Source organism: Vanessa cardui, chromosome 16, assembly GCF_905220365.1.
Source record: "Vanessa cardui chromosome 16, ilVanCard2.1, whole genome shotgun sequence".
Taxonomy (NCBI): domain Eukaryota; kingdom Metazoa; phylum Arthropoda; class Insecta; order Lepidoptera; family Nymphalidae; genus Vanessa; species Vanessa cardui.
In genome coordinates this window covers 6806711-6831204 of record NC_061138.1, presented here as the reverse complement: position 1 = coordinate 6831204, position 24494 = coordinate 6806711, and the positions used below count along the sequence as shown (strand labels likewise).

The window sequence follows — 24494 nt, the reverse complement described above, 5'->3', positions numbered from 1 at the left end:
TTTTTAATCAATTTATTAATCAATCTAAATACTACAATAAGTATATCATTTTAAAAAAAACAAAAGCAGGTACTATTATATAATAAAAAATATCTCATTAAAATATACCTTATCAAAATATTTAAGTATGTATACTGAGAGAATAATAAAAATTCCTTCTGCGGAAGAATACAATGTAACAGTTTTTATTTTACTTCATGATACTAACCATTATGTAATTGTAGTACCTTTAGCTAGTTTGATTCCATATTTTAAGTAAAAAGTAAAATCAATAAGTTTTCCAGTAGTTATATTATATATTAGTTTAGTATTTGAGTGATTTTTTTCTTTTCGATAGTAATATAGTTCATTTAATATTAGAAATTTGCTCTCTAATACATATAGTTATTAGAAATGCAAAAAATATAGTGTCATATTTTTCTAGATGTATATTAAAATAGCACAATCATCTAAATTTTGTATGATTTTTCAGTAACAAAATTTATAATTATTTTTTGTATTAAAATAATACAAATAAAAAATCTATCTTCGCAATGTATTAGTGAATTAGTTCATAAGCAATAAATGCTTAATTAAATTGACTTTGTTGTGTCTTAAATGTTTAAGATACATTTTTTTTAAATAATTTATGTTATAAATGTAATACATGTATAACCGTTTTAGGTGCTTTATGATAGTTTTTTAGGTTATTTACAATTATAAAAAAAACTTATAAAATATTTTTTCATGGTTATGTATTTTAATGATCAAAAAACTGATCTCAATGTTTTTAAAATACTCTATTATACTTCTTTTGTCTATTCTCATTATATATATGAACTTAAAGGATTATAATTTCTATTTTGCTAAATTACATGGTTTTGTTACTCAATGTGATATAAAGGCTGTTGCTTTGTATGAATATGTATACATTTGTTTCGTCTAAAATAAAGAAAAAATAATGTATTTGCTTTAGATGTAGTATATTATTGCATAAATATATGAAAGTATATTTTATCATTATTATATTATATTGTATTATGAAAGGAAAATATATTAATGTTGCAAATCTGATAAAATGTTTTATTAAAAATTCCTACAACATTTATTTATTGTGTATCCTTTTTTATAAGCATATATTCTGAAACAGAATAAAAGTTATTGTAATATAAATAAAATGTAAACATGTACATAAAACTTAAGAGGGGTATAATTTGTAAATACATATTAACACCTGCCTGCCACCATTGGTCAAGTTGTTTGCTTGTAAGGTCTGAAATTCGGAAGGGTTCAAACTTAGATTCCAGATAATGTTTTATGATAATACTTAGTAGCAGATCTAAAAATGTAAAACCAATGTATTCAGCTGAGTATTCTTTAGGGGCAACTGGCTAGCCTTTCCGGTCATGTCAGATTTGGCATTGCATCTGATTAAGAGGGGAGAGAGAATATTGAAGTCTAGATAATTTTAATAATGTGTTTACAGCTATCAGGTGCTCAATGGTGAATGTATTATTAAGGCTGATGGTTGCAACATAGGGCTATTTAATTAAATAAAAAGATTGATTATTTATAAATTTATCACAATCTATTCATCATTATCTATTTCATCATTTTCATCAACATCGGCATCTTGTTCAGGTGTTTCCCACCATGTTAATAAGCCTAGGCCAGGTTCATTAATTCCACCTAAAAGTCTATATGGAGCAATTGATTGTACTGGGCATTCACCCCCAGGTGGACCACTTGGCAAACTTTCTTCAAACATTTCACTTGTGACTCGAAATCTTATTGATTCACCTGTAAATGAAATATTTATATGTTTATAAATTTTATATCTGCATTATTTTAAATATCAATTAAATGAATTACCTGAATCCATAAATAAATCATGTTTTTCACCATCTTCTTTAGGATACTCCCACACCCAAGCTTGATCGGTTTCATCAAATCTAGATGGATGTTGAAGGGCATTTACTGGTATTAAAATATCATCAAAAAAACCCATAGTAACTGAAAACAAAATTTACGGTATGTTACAATTTATACATTATATAGGTGAACTACTTATAATTTTTTTTAGTCATAAAAACATTTTTTTTTAAATAGATTTATATTGACTTACCATGAACTCCTTCTCTACTGCAACTTCTAATTTTTCCTATAAGAATTTCTTCCACTAATGGCCTAAATACTATATATCTAAACTTAACTTCAGTATGTGATGAACCATCACCGGGAAAAATATATGAATGTCCAATATTTGTAATATCAAATAATGCTATGCATAAACCTACATTTAAAACTACCTAAAACATGAAAAATAATTTGTATTATTTTGATAAAAATATCCCTTTCTGCGCGTATTCCATCTTGATGTTCAGTGTAGGTTTTTGTATAATAAACATGTATCTTAATGAATTTAAAATCATGATTGATAATGAAGATACATGTTTGCAGGATTCTGCACGAAAAAAAGAGATTAAAAATATTTATGTATGTTCTATAGTTTAATTTTCATTACTACCTACGGGGCTACGACTATTTGAAATGTGTTTATAGTCCATAATTTTATTCAAGGCAATTGAAAAGTTTACAGCATGAACTTTATAATGTAAAAAATTAGGTTATTTCCGAATTAACTACCTTGTTCGCTAGTTTCCTATTCAATAACGTTGTAATTGATTCAGTTAGGCTTTGGTGAAAATTTTCAGGCGTAACTCGTATAACATCTTTCATTTCAGATAAAACAAACATTTTTAATTAATACATTTAAAATAAATACTTTCAAAATAAAAACATTGGCGCTTTTGCTATAATCTAGATAATAAATAAAATCTACTTACTCTGTGGTTACGGCACAGGATAAAAATAATAAAATACTATAGACTATTAAGATAACGACCTTCTCCATAACTTTTATTAATAAAAATAATGTCTTAAGTTATAGTAATAAGTAAAAATATTTATATAATAATAAGATTTATATGTATAATACATGCATAAAATTGTGGAGAAAGACTAATGATTTTGAGGATTGCATACACTGGCCGAACCCTGTGAGATAGATTAAAATAATGTATTAAAATACTAGCTGTAACCCGTGTACATTACGTGTTTGTACGTTTAGAATATGTAAACACTTCTTATCCGTATAATGAAAGGCTATTTTGTAAGTGTTGATCAACAGCATAAAATATAAGTTTTATACGTTTATTTCTAAAAATCTTCAAATTTCGATTGAATACTTTCATACAACCTTTCATCCCAAAAATAAAGTAACCTTTGTCATTTCTCAGGCTCTAGACAACTTGTCCAGTAGTTTGGGCGTGAAAGCGAGACAGGCAATCCGTATCCAATTATGTACTTTAGTCCTTAAATATTTTGTGCATTTAATATGTAGTCAATACAACACAATATGGTCCTAAACTAAATGAAAAAGCGTTAACGTGTGAAAGTTTTATTTAAACGGTTTGTAGTATATATTTAGTACCAACACTTCACTCGTGCAAAGCCGTGGCGGTTTGCTAGACATATATATAGACTACCTTAACTCGTTATGGCTTACTTTTCGAACTAGTCACTTGCCTAGTGTATATTCTTAATAATAATTTTAGTATAATTGAGATACAAAATCCTATACAATTGATAATTTTAGAATAATTTTGTTCATCAAATTCAGGATATTAATATCTTTCTGAGTACTCACTTATCATTTTTATGTTATCTATGGTCATTGTTTTCTTTATGGTCCTACTATCGAGTGTTTAAAATGTTATTATTTTATTTTGATTAAATAAAAAAATTATATTTCTTCTTGTCTCCTGATATTTGTTGTTGTGCTCTATGTTCCTATTACAAAGCTTTGGTATAATTATCATTACATGTTTATATTAATGTAAAGTAATCATAACAAGTTACTGTGAAATAATTTATTTTTCTGTTTTTTAAGGAAGTAATGTCAGGTAGTGTATATTGTTTTGATAAAAATCTATGAATATTTTTGGCAGATATTTGATTCTATGGGATGAAGGCGATAGGCCTGGCGAAGTTCTGCTTTTATTCATAGAAATCATAGTAGTACCAAAGATATTAAAGCCGTCATTTGCATGACTCCATTCAACTAAGTATACCTTTCTTAAAAGTGTTCTGAAAAGTCGAAATCATCAATATCTAGAGTTGTAATCTAAATCTACTATCATAGATTTATGCTAACTTACCACCACCCTTTAATTTAAATTATAAATTTGATAAATAAACACTCATATTGTAAAGTATTTATATTTTGGCAGAAAGTCCAAGATCCTACATCCTACATTCTGAACTAGTGGTAGCATCACTTAATATAGTTTTTAAATGAAGATTCAAAAGTGCTTGTATAAGCCCACTTGAATAATAAATATTTTGATTTTGAAATGATTTTTATTTACAAATATCAATGATAGATTAGTTATGAATACATTAATATGAAAATATCCTTTATTTCATATTTATAGATTTATATGTTAGAAATGGCACTGTTCTTTTATTGGTAATTTATTATATCCTAACAGGAAGAAGAGATAGATCAAGATCTCCTATTAGAGGAGATAATAGTGGACGTAGAAGAGATATTAAAAATGGTGATCAAAGTAAAAATTCTGAGAATATGCCTAATGTAATTAATCCAATGATGATGCCGAATATTTATCCTCAAGGTACAATATCAGTTATTTGACATTTTCTTTTAAACTCATTTTAATAATCATATATTATATCCCTAGTTTATTTTTATATAATTTAAGGAAATATGATGATGGGTGGAATGTTTAACATGATGATGCCTAATGCTATGATGGGTGGAGGTATGATGACATCTCCTGGAATGGATATGATGCAAGGACCTGGAATGGAGATGATGTCTCAAGCTACTATGGATATGTCAACAATTGGACCGCAGCCTTTACCACCGGCTCCCCCACCATTAGAGATGGGAATGATAGGAGGTGTTATGGTGGACCCTGCTATGATGGGAATGTTTCCTCCCAATATTGGGAGTGAAGTGGCACATGATAAAAAAGAAGTTATTTTAAAACATTGTAAATTGATTCCTCCTGATCCTGGCACTCAGCAACCACCTCGTAGAGCTAGACCTCCAGGTTGCCGAACAATCTTTGTAGGAGGCTTACCTGATAAAATAAGGGAAAGTACAGTAAGAGAGATATTTGAACGCTATGGAAGGATTCAAATACTGAGATTGTCAAAAAAAAACTTTTGTCACATACGTTTTGACAGAGAGAGTTGTGTGGATGCTGCAATGGTTATTTCAGGTTATAGAATAAAGCTTTTGAACAAAGATAAAGATGACATTGAAGAAGATGAAGACTCTCATGCTACAAATGGTTGGCTCCACGTTGACTATGCATTGGTAAGAATAATTTGTACATCTAGAAATTTATTGAGTAGTATGTTTTATTAAATATAAATACGAAAACTATTCAAATACAAAAAATCTTTCCTCTGCTATAGAATAGAAAATAATTTTTTACTTTAATTAATAGAGTAGAGATGATCAAAATGAATATGAAAGACGACAACGTCAAGCTCTTCGTGTTCAACAACAACAAATACAACAGCTAACAGCACAACATGAGGCTATAGCAAGTAGAAACATGAACTATCGTCGCTCACCATCACCTGTCAGAATACAACCATTCTCTAATGCCGCTGTTGTTCAATTAGCTGAAAAAATCAAGAATGAAGAACATTTTCCAAGCACATTGCCGGTAGGTCATATAGATTTTCAATTGAGAATTTAAATTTTAAATATAAATGATAACTTATTCATTGTTATTTTATTACAGACATTAATTTCCTGGCTTGAACGGGGAGAATGTTCGAAAAAAAATTCTAATCAGTTTTACTCAATGATTCAAGCTACTAATTCACACATTCGAAGGCTATTTAACGAAAAAATGCAATCTGAGGAAGAGTTACAGGAATGCAGGGAGAGGGTGAAAACACACATACAGGGCATTATAGAACAACGTAAGTACATCTTTGCATTACCTGTAAGGTTCTAGTCACGCATTCACCTTGTAGGTGAATGATCACTTGGTCACTCTCTTATCTCTCTCTAAAACGAAAGCATCCCTTAGAAATTTTCTCTGTATTAATATAATCTCTAAGGTAAGATGTTGACTGCGACACAGTAATACGTAAGTCTAATTTTTTTTAATACATTGCCCTTTTATTTTGACTTATAATAAATCATTCTATTGCTAAGCTTTTCTCATATATTCTACTCTATATCGTCACAATTATTTTTTTTTAACAATCTAATAACACTAGTTTGGAGACGTTATTGATAATTGTTAAATAGATATTAATGTGTATAACTTAAAATGAAATTGTTGCAATTTCTCCTAAATTTCTTTTGGTTAAGTCAAATAAACATGATTAAATTACACTACCTAAAAAAGAATGGATTCCTCATAGAGAAAAAGTAATTTTATTTTGGTCTACACTTGACTTCAACTATTCAATCGTCAATAAGCTGCGAGCGACAACAGGATATGGTCCAATATATTTTCTCTCGGTACTTAGAGGATTTGTGTGTAAGTTAAAATGCATTGACAAACTATGTTTTTCTTCTTCAATATAAAACCAAAGAAATAATTCTTAATGAGAATAAAAACATATTTGTCATAGCATTACAGTGTTTGGGTACCTCTGTGTGTTGCACACTACTCGGCTCGATGCGAGGCTCGACGCCCGGCGGTCCACCAGTAATACGTGCCATCCGTGACTAGGTAGATATGCGATGTTGAGGGTCACGAGGCTGGGCGGTCACGATAGTACTACGGTATGTTTCTCGAGCGGCCTGTCTCTATCCTCTAAACGTAATCTCTGTGAACCTCAGTCGAACAGGTGGCGAAAGTGTTTAGTGCGGCAACCCACCAGCGTGTGTGGGACCACTTTACTAAACCCCAGCGGAAGAACATCGAAACTTGGCAGAAAATGACACAGGTAATTGTGACCTGATTGATAACCACATTAATAATGCGCAATGTGTTCGATTAAAGGCATCGTCGCCTCCATTCGAATACTCGAATTATTATTAAATATACTGGTATATATATCTCTCTACGTTTACGTGTCTCGCCGAAGGAAGACGCTATCAAGTCACAAAAGTTATGCTTCTTTCTTCTGATATCAGCTAATTATTGTACTTGTATGTAACTAAGGTAAAGGTTTGAAAGTAACAAATTGTGGGGGTTGTGCTCGACGTCGAAAAATTATCGTTCACAATACTTTTTTGTATACAAAATTTGGAAGACAGCAGTTACAGGTAAATCTTTATAAAGGAGGTGTTATAAAACTTGAATATTAATATTTCTCTATTTATTTAACATAATATATTTATAATTAAATATATTGTATCAAGTAAGACACTTAATTTGTATTTACTAATAATTTCTTGCAATTTATCATTACTACGTAATATAACCCATTGACTTTCGACACTGAAGGAAATATTATAATAATTTATAAAGCAATTCTTTTTAGGAATTTAATACTCTGAAAGAAGAATTTAACGAGAAATTTGTGGGAGATGACTCGGATTTCAATGGATTTAATAACAGAGTTATGAACTTTGATAACAATAATGAAGAAATACAAGAACTGAAGGTAGGTAATATTTCACTCGTTGATGAGTCAAAGCCAACAAATAGTATTTTTCTTCAATCTGCTTAGGAGCAGCGCGGTGCTCCAAATCTTCTATAAAGGGGCTTTAGTCCAGCCATGGGAAATTTACAGACTATTCCTGTATTTTTTTAATTTTTTTATGATATAGGTTGGCGGACGAGCATATCGGCCACCTGATGGTAAGTGGTCACCATCGCCCATAGACAATGACGCTGTAAAAAATATTAACTATTCCTTACATCGTTAATGTGCCACCAACCTTGGGAACTAAGATGTTATGTCTCTTGTAAATTGTCCCTGTATTTTGTTTTTCTTTCACTTGCGACGAATTTATTCTTTGTAATCAAGTGAAAATATTGTGATAATGAACCATGTACGTAAATGTATAAATGTTTTAATGTAAATATCTCTTACCTATTTCATGAACGTTCAGCGTGAGAATGAAAGTCTTCGATTTCAACTTGAAGCGTACAAAAACGAAGTCGATGTAATAAAAGCTGATGCACAAAAGGAAATGGAGAAATTTAAAGCTCAATTTATAGCGCGGCAAGCTTTACAAGGAGCCATGGACAAAACTGTAAGTTTTTTGACGTAATTCGAAATAACCTTGTCATTCAAGTTATTGGAAATTAATAAAATAACATAGAAATAAAAATTATAAAATAAGGAATAAAGTTAAGAACCTAGATAGTTAAATATACATTACACATATATAAAGACCACATTGACTGAAAAATTAATAAATATGTGTACATATATATTTTCTTGCAATAATGGATATTGGTTAAATATGACTTTAAGAATGTTAAATTTATTAGAATGTTTATATAAACATTTATATAAAGAGGTTATTTAATAGAGTCGAGATGGCCCAGTGGTTAGAACGCGTGCATCTTAACCGCTGATTACGGGTTCAAACCCAGGCAAGCACCGCTGATTCATGTGCTTAATTTGTGTTTATAATTCATCTCGTGCTCAGCGGTGAAGGAAAACATCGTGAGGAAACCTGCACGTGACAAATTTCATAGAAATTCTGCCACATGTGAATTCCACCAACCCGCATTGGAACAGCGTGGTGGAATATGTTCCAAACCTTCTCCTCAAGGGGAGAGGAGGCTTTTAGCCCAGCAGTGGGAATTTACAGGCTGTTGTTATTTAATATAATTTTGTTTTTCTCAGCCGCCGTTACCTTCGCCCGTAAATAAACCACCGCCACCACCGCCCTTACCAGAAGAACTTGACTCCAAAGTTCATTTGAAAGAAGATGTCGAGGTCCAGTGCGGTGAAGCGAAGTTGATTGGTGTTATGTCCGCATTTTTGCAGGTATTATTTAGTCCTGTGGAGTATTTCTTACTTTGTACATATATTGTTATATATGCTTAATGACGGCAAGCATGACCCTTCGCTTACGATGTCCACAGATGGTGTTGTAAAAAGTAGAACTAATTTTAATATTTCGAATGTAAAGCTTTGATATATTTTTTATTATATTGTAAGGATCAGAAGTGGTTAAAGATAAAAAAAAATAAGATAAGAAATATGACAAACACTCTGTATTTCTATTTCTTACAATTTATTTAAGGAAACAAAATATCAATCAACACTCTAACAAAAACACACAGCAATTCGCAAAGGACTCACGTGACCATCCGACCTCTCGGACTGTCGACAAGAAAATGTTCCCACAAACATCTGTTATCGCTCTTTTATACGGTTTGGGTAGCAGCAAAAAATTGTTTGCCCGATTTTAAAGAAGCTTAGCTTATAATATATATTTCATATTGTGTTTCGTATGAGCTCCATCGCGACCTAAATAGAGAGCTGAGAGAGATGAGCTGAGGCAGCAGATGCACATGTGAAAGCGATGACCTTGGCTTCTAATACTAGTGTAGAAGACTATAAAAACTTCATCGTGTTATTTCTTCGAAACTTGTAAAAATATGTATCATCCATATATTATAGATTATATCTTAATTATAATAAAAATATAATTATAATTATATAATATATATAACTTCATATTATTTTAATTACGTAAGTATATTCGCATGCGCAACATCTCTCGCGTTGACGCGTAACTGCAAACTAGACAAGAAGTCGCGCAGAATGTAAGTTCCCGTTGCGGAGTGTGCCAAGATCCTATAGATAATAATTGCAGCGGGCGAAAATCAGAGACATCAGAGACAGATATATGGCGAAAAAAAAAAATAGTCCTTTGCAGTGGTATGGCGGCCATTAGGAACTCTCGGAAAAGTATGGCAAGGTGATTTTCGTGAATGGCTACTCGACGATGATTATCTGTGCAAAAATTAGCCTGGTACAAATGGTTGAATTGTTTTATTAAAATTAACGTATTCGCGTCGGTATGGCGGGCTGTAAGCCACACCCGAGAAGTATGGCATTACGCTACCGCCTACTTTTTTTTTTCGACACTCGTTATTTTTTAGACGCGGTCCATTAAATCCCATGCGATTGTGCCGCCGGTGCGAGCGCTATGACCATCATTTTCCTTTTTGCCTTAACGTAATTAGACCCCTGAAGAATCGCCATACTTGTACAAATGACCAAATGTTTTGTCATTATCATCTCCCGGTCTAATAGGCCCAACGTGTAGTGGAGCCATAAGTTTTATTAAAAGGGTATAGTACAAATTAGATGTAGCATCGGAAAATGCAATGGAATGAAAATAAAACCGATTAGTGCCGATTTACACAACCTAAAGAAATAGCTCCCTATCGCGCCATTCTACGCTATTCGTCGCTGTAGATTCACACGTCAGAGAAACCAAGTGCATGTACATCGACGCGTCAAATTGACGAATATATTGGGTCATATGATATTACAAGTTATTACGTTTGTGCAAAGATCATATTCGCGTGAGAAATAAATATTGATAATTTGGGATAGCGTACTTAATTCGGATGTGATCGGTTTTATGAATTTTGCCGTAGCGACATCTAAGTTGTGTCGTACTATACGTCGTGGGAAAGCCACAGTTAATAACTAAAAAGGTGAATTCAAATAAATAGTAGACATTCAGTGACGAGTAATTTGTTTCAGGTGCACCCACAAGGGGCCAGTCTCGACTACGTCGTGTCGTACGTCCGTGCGTTGTTCCCGAGCGTCTCGCAGACGACCATTCATCACGTCCTTCAAAAACACGACGAAGTGTTCGAGAGAACTACGAGTGGCGTCGGAGCTAATATCGAAAACAGATGGACGTTTGTTGCCTTCAATAAGACAATTTCAAAATAATCATAAAAGGAAAACACTATGTATCATTATGTTAGTGTTTATTATTATGAAGTGTAAAAATCAAATAAATGGTTTTGATCTTTAACATTAAGATGAGATTTATGTACCGTTTTGAAGCTACTCGGTGAGATGTTTTTTCAGGCACCTAAGTTACTAAGGTATAAGTTTGTGAAATTTATATTCTTTATTATGTAAAAACATTATAATAAAATTGGTAAAACGTTTCTTGAACTTTTGTTTTTGTCAAGTCATTTCTAAATCAGTTTTTTTCAGTTAACTACACAGTCCAGTCAAATTACGAAATAAATAAACAAGAGCGAACACAGTTTGGGGATTTTGAGGATCGATAGGTGTATTCTGAGCATGAATTCCAATTTGAGGGGTTTGTTTTGAGGTCAGCTCCAGGTCATTTCGATGGAAATGCGTTTAATTCGATATCTCGAGAATGATGATGATGATGAGACGAATGATGTTAGAAAAATAATTGTAGAGACCTTTCTTCTTTCAAATTAAATTTTACTAACTTTTTTATCTAAAACATTTTAATTTTGTAATAAGTTGAAAAATATTAATGTTTTATAAAAAAATATCAATGAGTATAAAATAGCTGTTTTTTTATGGCGGTGCTTTTGACATATTTGCAAACATAATTTATGTCAATAATGATAATTTTGCTTTCCTCAATTTCTTGGGCTTTTTTGTTGTTAGCCTTTATTAATGTTACCCCCTACGCAATCCCCCGGTCGTGTCGTTGCCCCACCGGGCGTCAGGCGGGCAGTGCGTGTTGGCGCGCGTGCAGGTCGGCGACGGCGAGGCGGTAGTCGGCCTCTGCGTCGCGCAGGTCGGCGTCGCGGCGCGCGGCGTCGTCGGGCGCGTGCGCGGCGCCGTCGCGCTCCTGACGCATCTTGAGACGCAATTCGCGCATCCGCGCCTCCAGGATTCGTTCGCGCTTGTTTTCGCGCTCCAAAATCTGACAGATTTTAATAATCGTGTTTTCATTTAAGAAGGGTTGCGTCGATTATATTATTTATTGTATTTTGACGTAATAAGACGGTAATATAAATTTTTAAACTCAAAAGTAAAACAGCAGATTTTCTTGATACATTGATCTTTTTGATACAATGATCTTTTAATTGGGGCCGTTTTTATTCGGAGGCTATCCACATAATTATGTATCTGATGAAACGTAAGATTATAATTCGTATCTTGAGGCGCAGCTCTCGCATCCGCGCCTCCAGGATTCGTTCGCGCTTGTTTTCGCGCTCCAAGATCTGACAGATTTTAGTAATCGTGTTTGCATTTCGGAAGGGTTGCGTTGATTATATTATTTATTGTATTTTGACGTAATAAGACGGTTGTAAATTTGTAAACTCAAAAGTAAAACAGCAGATTTTCCTGATACATTGATCTTTAAATTGCCGGGCCGTTTTTATTCGGTGGCTATCCACATAATTATGTATCTGATGAAATGTAAGTTGATAATTCAAATATTTATTTCGAAATAAACAGTTTCTTGAGTAAGCGTAAAGAAAATTATAAAAATCTCATTCGCTAAGTATTGCTTTAATAGTGACACAGTACTATGTTTGTAGTATGAAACTGGAATACTTGTCGCCATCGTTGTTTGGCAATCTATTTTTATTGGCATTTTTATGGGGTCATAAATTTGCTACAAATTCCATTCTAATAGAAGTTATTGAATTGCAGTTAATTTTAAATTAAAATAATTTAATGAATATAAACTCACATGGGTCAGAAGTTGTTTGTCGTTTTTATCCGCAGTGCCCAGGTTTTGTGACAGCTCTGCTAGGTAGATGGTCCCTTTGCTACTGCCGCAAGCTACCAAGAGTCCCTTACAAGCATTACGGAAATAAAAATAAAATCGAATTTTATAAACATTAGGGTTAATCTAAATGTGTAATTTTTTTATGGGTTAGGTTGGCGGACGAGCATATGGGCCACTGATGGTAAGTGGTCACCATCACCCATACACAACGACGCTGTAAGAAATATTAACTATTCCTTATCATCAATGCGCCACTAACCTTGGGAATTAAGATGTTATGTCCCTTGTGCCTGTAGTAAATAAAATAAAAGTATTTAAAAAAAATTAATGATAGGTAGGTACCCCTTCATGTGGTCGAAGGCGCAGTAGTGGTTCATCGCACAGCTGTGCAGTAACAATCGGCGCACTTCGCCTTCTCAGCAGATCCCAACAGGACAGGCACCCGTCCCATTGTGTCACGAGCAATAGTGAAAATCTGAAATAAAGCGTATCATTTTTTATTGAAGTTAAAACTGATCTCAAAGTGTACAGATGATGCTTAGTTAAACAATTGACGACCTCCGTGGTCGAGTGGTGTGTACACCGGTTTTCATGGGTACGCCACTCCGAAGTCCCGGGTTCGATTCCCGGCCGAGTCGATGTAGATTATCATTAGTTTTCTATGTTGTCTTGGGTCTGGGTGTTTGTGGTACCGTCGTTACTTCTGATTTTCCATAACACAAGTGCTTTAGCTACTTACATTGGGATCAGAGTAACGTATGTGATGTTGTCTCATATTTATTTAAAAAAAAATGCCATGTCTTCTTCCTTTAAAAAAAGTAATCAGTGTTTGACCAAACAGTTGCTAAATAAACTTCATAAGTTCGATAACGATTAAAAAGACAAGTTATATTGCCTTATAGGGTTCCAAGCCCCGTCCGTGAGCTTAGTTCGGTGTGGATAAGTCCAAAGTATTGAAGATTCTCTGCAATCCTCGCTCCACACACGAGCTGTCCAGTCGCCGACTGTTAAGAAGTTCTTCAAAAATGTTGGATTTCTTTGTAAAGAGTACACTGGTCCTAAATGTGCTTCGTACTAAAAATAGAACAATACTTATTTAAAAATTTACTAAAGGTTTTTTGATTTACACGAATAAAAAGTTATTTACTTTCGGCTATTGATACCTTAGAGGGCAGTTTTTCCAAGGGTGTTTTTCCTTTGCGGTTACCCCCTATCACTAGTCCAGTTTCCGTTCCAATCATGAATCTGAATAATATAAGATTATAAGCTTAAAATTTATGATTTTTTAACTTCAGCCTAATTTAAAGTCGTATTTTACCTCGTTGGAATAGTTGGTTCATACTCAAGTGCGGAAATGCCCAAAGCGTTTTCGACACATTGTGTATCGTTATTCGTTCTAACAGCATCTATGATCATTGAGTCAGTTGGTTCATTCATATTTCTTATGTCCCACCTGTAACATAACTGCACCGTCAGAAAACATGTAGTTTAGTTATCTTTCTCACTTATTGATTTTTTGACATCTTTATCTGTTTATTATAAAATAATAATATATACAACCATTTAACAACTCCGTCAGGTGAAGCTGAAAAAAATTCTGCACCAGTTTTCGAATTAATGAAAAGAACGTTTCGCGCAAGATCTCTATGAGCAACGTGTGGTGGGCAAAGGGCTATTGCTTCGCTGCCCTTTCTCATATCCCAGCAGCCAACCTGACAACATTAATTAATTATTCAATATATATATTGGGTTGTCTAAAATATATCTTTAGAATTAATTATCAAACACTGCTTAAACATACTTGACCGTTCATCAAACCTCCTACAAGAATATGTTGATCGCGAGGATTGTATTGTAAGTCCAACAGCGGTTGTGGCGGTGTTATAACTAACTCTGGTGCGTTGGCATTTTCTAGGAATTATTTAAATGAGATGTAATTAAGTTATTTAAAAATAGTTTAATTTAAAATACTTTGGTATAGTTTTATTTTACCTATGTCCCAAATGTATGAAAATTGAATACTTCTGGCACATCTCATGAAATTAACATCCGCATGTGCTGACGCTAACCGGGCACCGTCTGCCTGCCATGAGAGGGAACGAATTGGTCGTCTAGCAGAACCAGGCTCTCGGTACACGTTAACGGTGTGACAGCTGCTTCGCTCCACCGGCGGTATAGAAGACAGCTCGGAGTAATATATTTGATACATATCTACAGCGTTGTTTTGTAATATATTATGTTCCATACTCTAAAATATTTAGAAAAATATTCCTTTAATGGACCAATCTGTAAATATTCCAATTAGGTATTGTACGATATTTACGTGTCCTAGATGCATGACAGCGTGTATGTAGGCATCGTCTTTTTCAATTTTCCTTCGATATCTTTGGGCAGCTTCAGGGTCGTTGGTGTTTATATCCTTGGGCCAGCCGCCTTCTACGTGATTTACACCTGAACTTGTATATTCGGCTCTAAAGATACAAACACTGTTTTATAATATATAATATACTAGTTGTCACCCGCGGCTTCACACGAATTTTAGGGTGTTGGTTATCATGTGTTAGACAAAAAAAAAGCCTGTCTTTTCTTGGAGTTCAAGTTTGCTTCATATCAAATTTAATGATATTCATTTCAGTTATTTGGTCGTAAAAGAGCAACAATCAGACAGACAGACAGTTACATTCACATTTATAATATTAATATAGATAAATGCGATTATAATTTTAACTCTTTCGAGAATCGACTATTCGAGGTGAGAATTTTAGAAATATAAGACTTACCTCACAGAGTTAACCCAATGTTCCGACATAGTGCCAGTGTTCTGTATGCTTACATTAACAGGATTCCGAAGAATGTAGTTTTTATACATAGCTGGATTAGGAGGAATATTAACATTCAACTCTGTATCATGATCGCTAAAAAGAGTCTGTCTTCCAAAATGTTTTCTCCGTTTCGTGTATTCGTATGTGAAATCAGTCTTATCCGATTTTTCCATTGCTTACCGATGATTTGCTAACAATATTTCCTATAAGTACCATGAGCTAAGGACTCCCATGGAAAGGTTTGATCGATAAACGAAAACTATGACGATCATTTCAGAAGGCACAGTGTTACTAGGCGTTCGTTATTAAGGTTTTGAATGTTTAGAAACTATTCGATATTGCATAAGATAGATATATATTTAATAGGAATTTATTTGTTTATCGATTAGGTAAATAAAGGAATAAAAAAGTTATGTTATGAATTGTTTTATTAAAGAAAAAAATAATTAATCGAATCGATGAAAAATTCAGTACAAAGGTATTGGATCGGCCGGTGACGCTTTCCGAAGGGTCAATATGACGAGACGCGGCGGAGTCACCGCGACTTTGGCGCTGCATTGCTCCAAGAGGAACATCCAACGAATAGCCCCTCTCTCTTCTGTTGGCATTGCCTTTAACTGTTCTACCTACATTTTAACAAACGCATTTGAAAGATTAAACGAACCATTCGTTCATATAATCTAACAATTGAACACAAAAGATAAAAATCTTAAATAAGAACACCAATATACTTTTGAAAAAATTCAATATGGCAAATCTGAATAATATATATTTTTTATTAAATCTGTTTTCTTACAGAGTACCCGAATGTGTCTTCCAAAACTTTAACAGGCAATCGTGCATTAAGCTCGCCCGTGTGGTCTGCGAAGCGAACTCTCAATTCCTCTAAAATTCCCTCTCTGTTGAATTTTTTTATTATTTGTCATTTTATAAATATGTAACACATAATTCGATGAATTTTATTTTACTGATTTCACTGTAAAAGTTTTTCAATGAGACAAAGTTAATTACGTGTTTACAAGTTCATCCAAATCGACATGTGTCAGCAGTGCATGTAGTGCAGCGCAGAATGGAACTCCAGACTTAACGCGATCCTGTATTTGTGACACGGAGGCGGTACACGCACGTTCACCGCTCCAAGCTGCCCAGGTTGCGGCTTCTCCGCCATCTTGGATGATTGAATCGAATTATAGGATTTATTTTATAAATACATCAGTAATATCTGCGAAGATTAGTTCCTTAAAACGGTAGACCCTATATATGATGTCAATTATTTCAACGATCATAAATATAGATATCTATTTTCGATTAGATTTTACCGTTTTTTAAACGCGTAGGTAAAAAATGCTTTAATGCTATTAAGGATAAGGAATACAACACAGGTAGATCCAATGTTGCATGGTGTTATTTTGTATTATTTGTCAGTTTTTGGACAAAAAGCTTATATTTAAGAAGCTGAAATAGACAAGTGGCATGAATAAAAGAATATTACCTGAATATTCCAAATATATACGTCAAAACTGGTCGGTATTTTTTTCTAAGCAGAGCCATAGTGAGGTGGATTACCCATAAGACTACTATAAGTTATGGGAAATTTGTGTAAAATTGTGTAATCCTAGTATGTGTGTCAAGCAAGATTAGGGCCCTTAACATTGAAGTATTTAACCAGTTTTGATTATATCTGTGTTATTCCTAATTTTTCTAATATGAGAGGAAAACTTATGTACCTATTGGTTGGTGATATATTTTTTCACCTCTAACTTTGTGATCTAGTGTCACTCCTCAAAAGGGAACACAATACCAAGTGAAGCGGTACGCCGGAACAATATCTAATGAGTGGGTGGTACTTACTCAGACGGGCTTGCACGAAACCACCAATTAAAGTATCCAGTGGCGGATTTAGAGGGGCGGCAAATTTAGCCCAAATATGTCTAACAGAAATTAAAAAGAAACTTTTATAATCTTACTAATAACGGGAAAAAGCCGATGTAATGAGGACTATAGAACACTAATAATAAATGTATGCAAAAAAAAATAGGAGCGGCAGATTTGTCAATCCGGCACTGTGTGTATCGTAAGCCTTTAATGTAATTGGCTCTCTTAGAGAGTGGTCATTATCATATAGTACAACAACAATAACATTAACAGCCTGTAAATTCCCACTGCTGGGCTAAAGGCCTCCTCTCCCTTTGAGGAGAAGGTTTCGAACATATTCCACCACGCTGTTCCAATGCGGGTTGGTGGAATACACATGTGACAGAATTTCTATGAAATTTGACACATGCAGGTTTCCTCACGATGTTTTCCTTCACCGCTGAGCACGAGATGAATTATAAAGACAAATTAAGCACATGAATCAGCGGTGCTTGCCGGGGTTTGAACCCGCAATCATCGGTTAAGATGCGCGCGTTCTTACCACTGGGCCATCTCGACTCTGTAGTCGTACATCACATATAGTAATTTGAAACAATAGGTGTGATCTACAGTGGTTTAGCAGTAGTGGCGAGACTGACTGCGCACGTGCAGGCGCAGCGCCTCGGCCTCGGGCGCGTGCGGCTGGTGCGTGAGCACGCTGCGCGCGCCCGCCTGCACGCGCACGCCGCGCGCGCGCCACGACACGCGCGCGTCCGACACGAACAGCACGCTCTCCCCCGCGCGCCACGCCTCCGCCCTGCACAACCCCCCGTTACCGACCCGCCAAGTGTCACACGCGGCTTGATTTGTTATGTTTATTTCATGACTATTGTCGTACGACTTTATAAGATGATTGTATAGTACGACACAACTTAGATGTCGCATCGGCAAAATTCGTAAAAACCGATCACATCCGAATTGAGTACGCTATCCCAAATTATCAATATTTATTTCTCATGCGAATATGATCTTTGCACAAATGTAATAACTTGTAATATCATATGACCGAATATAATCGTCAATTGGACGCGTCGATTTACATGCACTTGTTTTCTCTGACGCATGAATCTATAGCGACGAATAGCGTCGAATGGCGCGATTGGGAGCTATTCCTATTGGTTGTGTAAATCGGCAGTAATCGGTTTTATTTTCATTCCATTGCATTTTCCGATGCTACATCTAATTTGTGTCGTACTATACAATTGTGTTACATTCTGAATTTAAGTCATTAAGTCAAACTATTAGTTAGTTTTAGGTATATTTGTGAGAATCAATTCGGTATCATCGACAATTCAAATGATAACTTGACAAACCGAGTTAATTTAGCTGTCAACAACCTCTTGGTCTAAGTAGTTGACAACGGCAAAAATGGTAGTAGATTCGATGTTAGCTCTTAGAAATATATTTACGACAGCCTATTGTTTGTTTAGTAGTTGCCAGTAGTAGCTGATACGGCATATTGTATTATTGTTATGTACATATATTATAGTATAATAATTTCTACCTTTGAATGGTATCAATATCAAAAACATCAAGAATAAGCGATGCGGGTGTCGTGTTGTCAATAATTTCAATAGATCGCACTGACATTTCTGCACCTACAACATTCAATTCCAATGTTGGCAATAAAGTTTTTGGAAATTAACGTTGCTTATGTAAAGCTAATTTAATTTACCTGTTTTAGTTTTAATCGCCTTAACAGGTTTTACAGATTTAACCACCACAAGTAAATCTACGTACACGTCACCTTTTTGTTCTGCAATAATAAAATTTGAAATTTAGCAGTCAAATAGAATGTACTTTTTAAAATTAAAAAGAAAAAGTAAAGAGTAAAATTTTACCCTGGAATTTAACAATTTCTGAAAGACCGCAATATCCAGCGCTCGGTTTTGTGGGAATATGCAAAAGCGGTAAGTACATTCCGATTGTGTCTCCATCAAATATGCTTACTTCAGATTGGCCTTCATTGAGGGAGAGATAAAAAGGAGAACTCACCTTAAAATATCAAGTGTATATGTAAGTTAGTTGAGCCTCGCTCGAGACTCGTAGTAGTAATCGTTAAATAACGATTTGAAATAATTATATATTTTTTTTTATGCAGGTACTCTACAAATACATTTTTTACCCTTGTTCGTCAATTTCATGAAACATTAACACATTAAAACATAAGCAATAAATATACGAACCTGAGGTCGATATGTTTCATTATTTCCATTTTTAACACAAATCTTGGGAGACGATATTTCAACTAAAATTAAGAATATCAAGTTAGATAAAAAAAATTGATAAAACTATACAAACAACGAATAAGATTAATTATATTATTACCGACGTCACCAACAAGAAATCTCTCGTAAAAAGTTCTAACAAAATATTCAGATCCCCATACGTCTACATTAATTGTATCGATATCAGAATCCCTTAGTGTAAAAGACATAACCCCTCGTGTTTCACCATTTTTTTTCTTAGAACCTATTGTGCGCGGACTATTTTTAGCTATTATAATACCAACTATTAAAGCATTTTTAATATTAATATTTAAATTATTAAGGCACACTTTTTGGACACCTGCCATGTTTTAAATTTCCCGCCAAATAAATAAAAAGTAGCGTAAAGCGTTTGGTTTGTTCTTTGTCACAGAGTATTATTAATAATATATAATCGATAATAATAAAACGATAAATCGTCTTTAATTGAAATTAACACTTAATTTTACGATATGTTTATCTTCATCGAACAGAAAAAATGCATGGCGCAATTTTTGGGACGGTCGATAGATTGTTCGACCTAATATGAAGAAGAAACAGAAAATTTCCCTTTTATATACTCCTGAATACATTTTAGTTTTACAAAACACATTGGATTTAAACATAATTATTTTACAGAATAATTAATATTACGTAAGAAAGATTATATCTTTTTATTATTTTTATCTTACTAGATTCTAATGAAATTGAAATTCTTTGAGTAATGAGATTAATTAAGCATTTTTATTGTTGATCGATTGGTACAGCGGGATCCTTTTTATTATTAACATAAACGTTGTGCAAGCCCGCCTGGGTAGGTACCACCCACTCATCAGATATTCTACCGCCAAACAACAGTACGCAGTATTGTTGTGTTCCGATTTGAAGGGTGAGTGAGCCCCAGTGTAACTATAGGCACAAGGGACATATCATCTTAGTTCCCAAGGTTGGTGGCACATTGTTTCCATCAGGTGGCCCATATACTCATCCGCCAACCGCTACCATAAAAAAAAATAATAATTTGGTGCGTAATGGTTTAGTAAAAAGGCCGCAGTAGCTGCAGTGGCCGTAATTATAGTGGTTCATCAATACGTTTATTATTTATTAACATAAGAATTAACAACATTAAATGCTTAAATATATATATACAAATATGAACTAAAACTAGTTACTGTATAAATCTTGACCGCGTGGAATGGTGGCAAGAATGCTAGCAGCATTTCCCCGTTGAATCGCAATTCCGATCCTTTGGGCAAAAAACGAACCAGCCCTCCTGTCACCAGTGGAGGCAATGAGGCGAGGTGTTATACTTTTGATGAAGCTTTTTGCACCACTACTCCAAGGGCCAAGCGTTTCGACAGCAAATGGAACAAAAAAGTAATTAGATATAATACACGAATATTTAGTTCTTTTTTTGGCTTCAGCTTTTTCCGCAGCGGCACCGGCTCTTAACATTGTTTCTCGAATATGAGATGGCGCCAGTGTGTCAACACATGTAGCGTCGCACACAATGGCCCGACCTCGTTCCCAGGGAACCGATGTTAATCCATCAGGTCTCTTACCATCATCACGACTAATTCCAAGAGGCTCAGTAAGAGCAGGATACAATACAATACGATTAAGTTTTATTCTATGCAGTGTTATGGCAACTGACAGTGCCTACTTGACATGACACTGACAATCGTTTGAGTTTAAATTCGGCGGCAATGACAAAGTAAAGTAATGCTAATGTGTTTTGATTTGGAAATTAAGTTAATTCTTTAAAGCATTAAACATATATTTGAGTTCCTTGTGTATTTTGAATTAAAATATATTTTAAATAATATTCAATATGTTGTTTAAAGTTGACTCTAAACCATCTGCAGATACAAAGAATGAAAATAATGAATTTGAAATACTCGATGCTGAAAGACGCACTGTAAATTATGCAGATTGTTCTAAACGATTTTATCAGGTATCTCGAGATTTTTCTCAACAATACGCCCACATATATTCAGCAAGATTAAATACCTTTAGAAATATATTGATTCCAATAGTAAAAAAGAGATGGTCTGACAAGTACAAAATATTAAAGTTGTGTGAATTACGCGATAAAGGCACAACATGCATCATAATGGGAACACTTTTCAAATTACAAGAATTAAAGCCGAGTATTTTGAGAGAGCTATCAGATCAGCTTGAAATATTACCTCAACCAGCAAAGTTTGTATTACATTATATCTAAATACTTTCAGCAATCTAATGTTGTGCTTATTTTATAACGTAATATTTTTTGTTTTACCAATGCAGAACTCACTTTGTCCACGATACAGATACTTTAGTATTAGAAGATGAACTCCAAAGAATAAAACTGTCTGGTGATTGTATTGATGTTAACAGAGTAGTAACAGGTGTTGTCACTGCACTACTGGGTAATAACAATCATTTTGCAAAAATAATAACATAAATATATGGCATTATACTTCATTCATCATTGCAATTTACAGGAAGTGAAGATGAAGATGGAATTTTTACAGTTAGAGATGTATGCTGGGCTGGCAGTTGCATACAAAAACCATTGCCAAAGTTAAATGATGATAGGTGGAGTATCTAATAATATTTACTCTAAGACTAAAATTTAGGGAGAGACTAAACTTAAGACTTAACTCTAGAAATTAAAGGATGATTTTGAAATAAGATATTTCATGAAAATATCATTATATTAAATAAACCATAACTGCACACAATACTATTAAATAATTCCTAATTTGTGCTTTAAGAAAGTTGTGTTTTTAATGCTTATAATCTGACAATGGGATTTTTCTTTTATTTGAGATATGTCAATCGTACTTTAATTAATGAATTGTAATAATAATATTATTATAATAATAATTTTGGTGTACATAAGTAATAAAGGAAAGAAGTGATACCTTTTTATTTTTAGGTACATAGTTTTTATGTCAGGTCTGAATCTTGCATCAAAAACTGGAAATCATTTGTTTTCATTAAACTTGTTATTGGAATGGCTATTTGGGTTTTGTGGCACATCAGAATATCAGGAGGAGATTTCTAAAGTCGTTAGAGTTGTAATAGCAGGTAATTATGCATAATATTTTTATTTCCAATAATTATATCCTTTATCAATTTTTGAGAGGTTCTCAAAAGAGGTTGCTTGGAGCTATTAACAAGCCTACTTCACATGCTTCATAGTTTACATATTCTATTTTTGTATCATTTCTATGGTAAGTGCAAACATGAATAATAATTATAATTGACCGTTTTATTTATGATTATCACCTATACTAGTGCAATAAATGTGAAACTAACTCTGCTTATAAGAAAATTCGTTTATTTTGTATACAGGTGGGATATATGCAAACCAATCAAATGAATCAACACTTAATGAATCGGATGTTATAGCTGCCTCTGAAGTGGTTGATTCTTTTGCTGCTGCTCTCAGTGCTGTTGTTCCTTTGGATCTAATGCCCGGTTGTAAGGATCCTGCTGGGATTATGTTACCTCAAAAACCATTTCACTATTGTAAGTTGTACATCCTGGACAAGTACAATAAAAATATTTATTTCAGATAAAAAAATATTTTAAAGGTGACATAAGCTATGCTTTGCCATGACTGACGTGGTCGAAGTGCAGATTTCCTCTTTTAGTTATATAAAATATAACAATAAATATATCTATTTTATTTCTTTTCTTAAAACATTTCTAATTTTTGAAAATTTAATCTTTCAGGTTTATTTCCAAAAGCAGTAGAATATAAATCATTTAATCGTGTTTCTAATCCTTATGAGTGTGATATTGGAGGTAAGTTTAACATTTTTTATAAAATAATTACAAATACATATATCTTAAATCATATTGCAAATAATCAATAACTATCCTGAATATAAATTGTATATTAAAAAATATATTATTAAGATTTTGTTTGTGTTGTTCTAATTTTCTACTAACATTTTTTTTTTCAGGGTTTGTATGCTTAGGAACATCTGGCGAGCCTGTAAGAGATGTGATGCGGTACAGCAAGCTTGACAAACCTTTGGATGTCATGAAGAAAACATTGGAGTGGCGTCATATAGCTCCAACATGTCCAGACACAGTTCCTTGCACCCCATGCTTGGACACTGACCCTTTTACTATTTACAATTGTCCTGCAATATATTTTAATGGAAATTGTGATGAATTCTCAACTGAACTCTTTACAGGTACTTATAGTAATATGTATGTATGGTAAATTATGCATATTATTTTATTTATGATTTCTATGTCAGCTTAATAATCCCAAAATTTTTGTTCAGCTTAACAATAAACAGTTTTTATAACAAAGTTCTAGTACCAAGCACAAGTGACACAATTAGCTGGGGATAAAAATAGGAATATTTGCCTTAAAAAAGTCAAATCTACACAAATAAAACCCATAAGTATTTATTTATGTGATATATTATATATTACATGTATGTAAAATTGCATATGAACATGTGTAATGTTTATCATAGGTTTATTTATTCTATCTTGGTAAATTAGATTGGTGACATTGAGTTACAGTTAAATAATAATTATTTTGTTTTAGGAGATGACCAACAATCAGTCAGATTGGTTTGTATTCCTAACTTTTGTGAAACGAAAACAGTAGCTTTAGTTAATTTAAAGAATTTGGAATGTTACAGTATGGTATTTGACTAAAAAATAATGAAGAAAAGGAGTTGGAATGTTATATAATATATGTAAAATAAATAAAACTATTTGGCATGTGATTATGGTAGTTTTTTTTGTATATATATATATTTCTTATTTTTTATTATTATTTTAGTA

The 24494-nt window shown here is 33.4% G+C and overlaps 5 protein-coding genes across 5 annotated transcripts; 2 read left to right on the top strand and 3 right to left on the bottom strand.

The window, feature by feature from the left end:
* Positions 1 to 1541: 1541 nt before the first annotated feature.
* LOC124536485 (DNA-directed RNA polymerase III subunit RPC8) lies at positions 1542 to 2797 on the bottom strand. Its single transcript, XM_047113038.1, has 4 exons — positions 2626 to 2797; positions 2105 to 2288; positions 1852 to 1992; positions 1542 to 1779 (listed from the first exon to the last, which is right to left on the bottom strand). The coding sequence occupies exons 1-4, from the start codon at positions 2734 to 2736 to the stop codon at positions 1568 to 1570; spliced, it is 648 nt and encodes a 215-aa protein (XP_046968994.1). The 5' UTR covers positions 2737 to 2797; the 3' UTR covers positions 1542 to 1567.
* Positions 2798 to 3723: 926 nt separating this feature from the next.
* Positions 3724 to 11154, top strand: LOC124536281 (ecto-NOX disulfide-thiol exchanger 2-like). Its single transcript, XM_047112794.1, has 10 exons — positions 3724 to 3944; positions 4533 to 4676; positions 4764 to 5386; positions 5520 to 5744; positions 5823 to 6006; positions 6881 to 6987; positions 7528 to 7650; positions 8102 to 8245; positions 8848 to 8991; positions 10729 to 11154. Exons 1-10 carry the CDS (start codon positions 3938 to 3940, stop codon positions 10921 to 10923), a joined length of 1896 nt encoding a protein of 631 aa, XP_046968750.1. The 5' UTR covers positions 3724 to 3937; the 3' UTR covers positions 10924 to 11154.
* Positions 11155 to 11689: 535 nt separating this feature from the next.
* Positions 11690 to 15704, bottom strand: LOC124536378 (dynein intermediate chain 3, ciliary). The gene is made up of 11 exons (XM_047112909.1): positions 15490 to 15704; positions 15033 to 15180; positions 14702 to 14957; positions 14511 to 14620; positions 14270 to 14421; positions 14028 to 14162; positions 13873 to 13954; positions 13605 to 13783; positions 13052 to 13184; positions 12671 to 12775; positions 11690 to 11893 (listed from the first exon to the last, which is right to left on the bottom strand). The coding sequence occupies exons 1-11, from the start codon at positions 15702 to 15704 to the stop codon at positions 11690 to 11692; spliced, it is 1719 nt and encodes a 572-aa protein (XP_046968865.1).
* A 294-nt stretch (positions 15705 to 15998) lies between these two features.
* On the bottom strand, positions 15999 to 20020 carry LOC124536377 (meiosis-specific with OB domain-containing protein-like). Its single transcript, XM_047112908.1, has 9 exons — positions 19774 to 20020; positions 19632 to 19693; positions 19287 to 19440; positions 19121 to 19201; positions 18950 to 19043; positions 18045 to 18202; positions 16543 to 16699; positions 16328 to 16430; positions 15999 to 16157 (listed from the first exon to the last, which is right to left on the bottom strand). Exons 1-9 carry the CDS (start codon positions 20018 to 20020, stop codon positions 15999 to 16001), a joined length of 1215 nt encoding a protein of 404 aa, XP_046968864.1.
* A 1353-nt stretch (positions 20021 to 21373) lies between these two features.
* LOC124536162 (DNA polymerase delta subunit 2) lies at positions 21374 to 24436 on the top strand. The gene is made up of 8 exons (XM_047112625.1): positions 21374 to 21893; positions 21981 to 22102; positions 22178 to 22271; positions 22615 to 22766; positions 23034 to 23210; positions 23418 to 23489; positions 23651 to 23887; positions 24253 to 24436. Exons 1-8 carry the CDS (start codon positions 21523 to 21525, stop codon positions 24363 to 24365), a joined length of 1338 nt encoding a protein of 445 aa, XP_046968581.1. The 5' UTR covers positions 21374 to 21522; the 3' UTR covers positions 24366 to 24436.
* Positions 24437 to 24494: the final 58 nt, after the last annotated feature.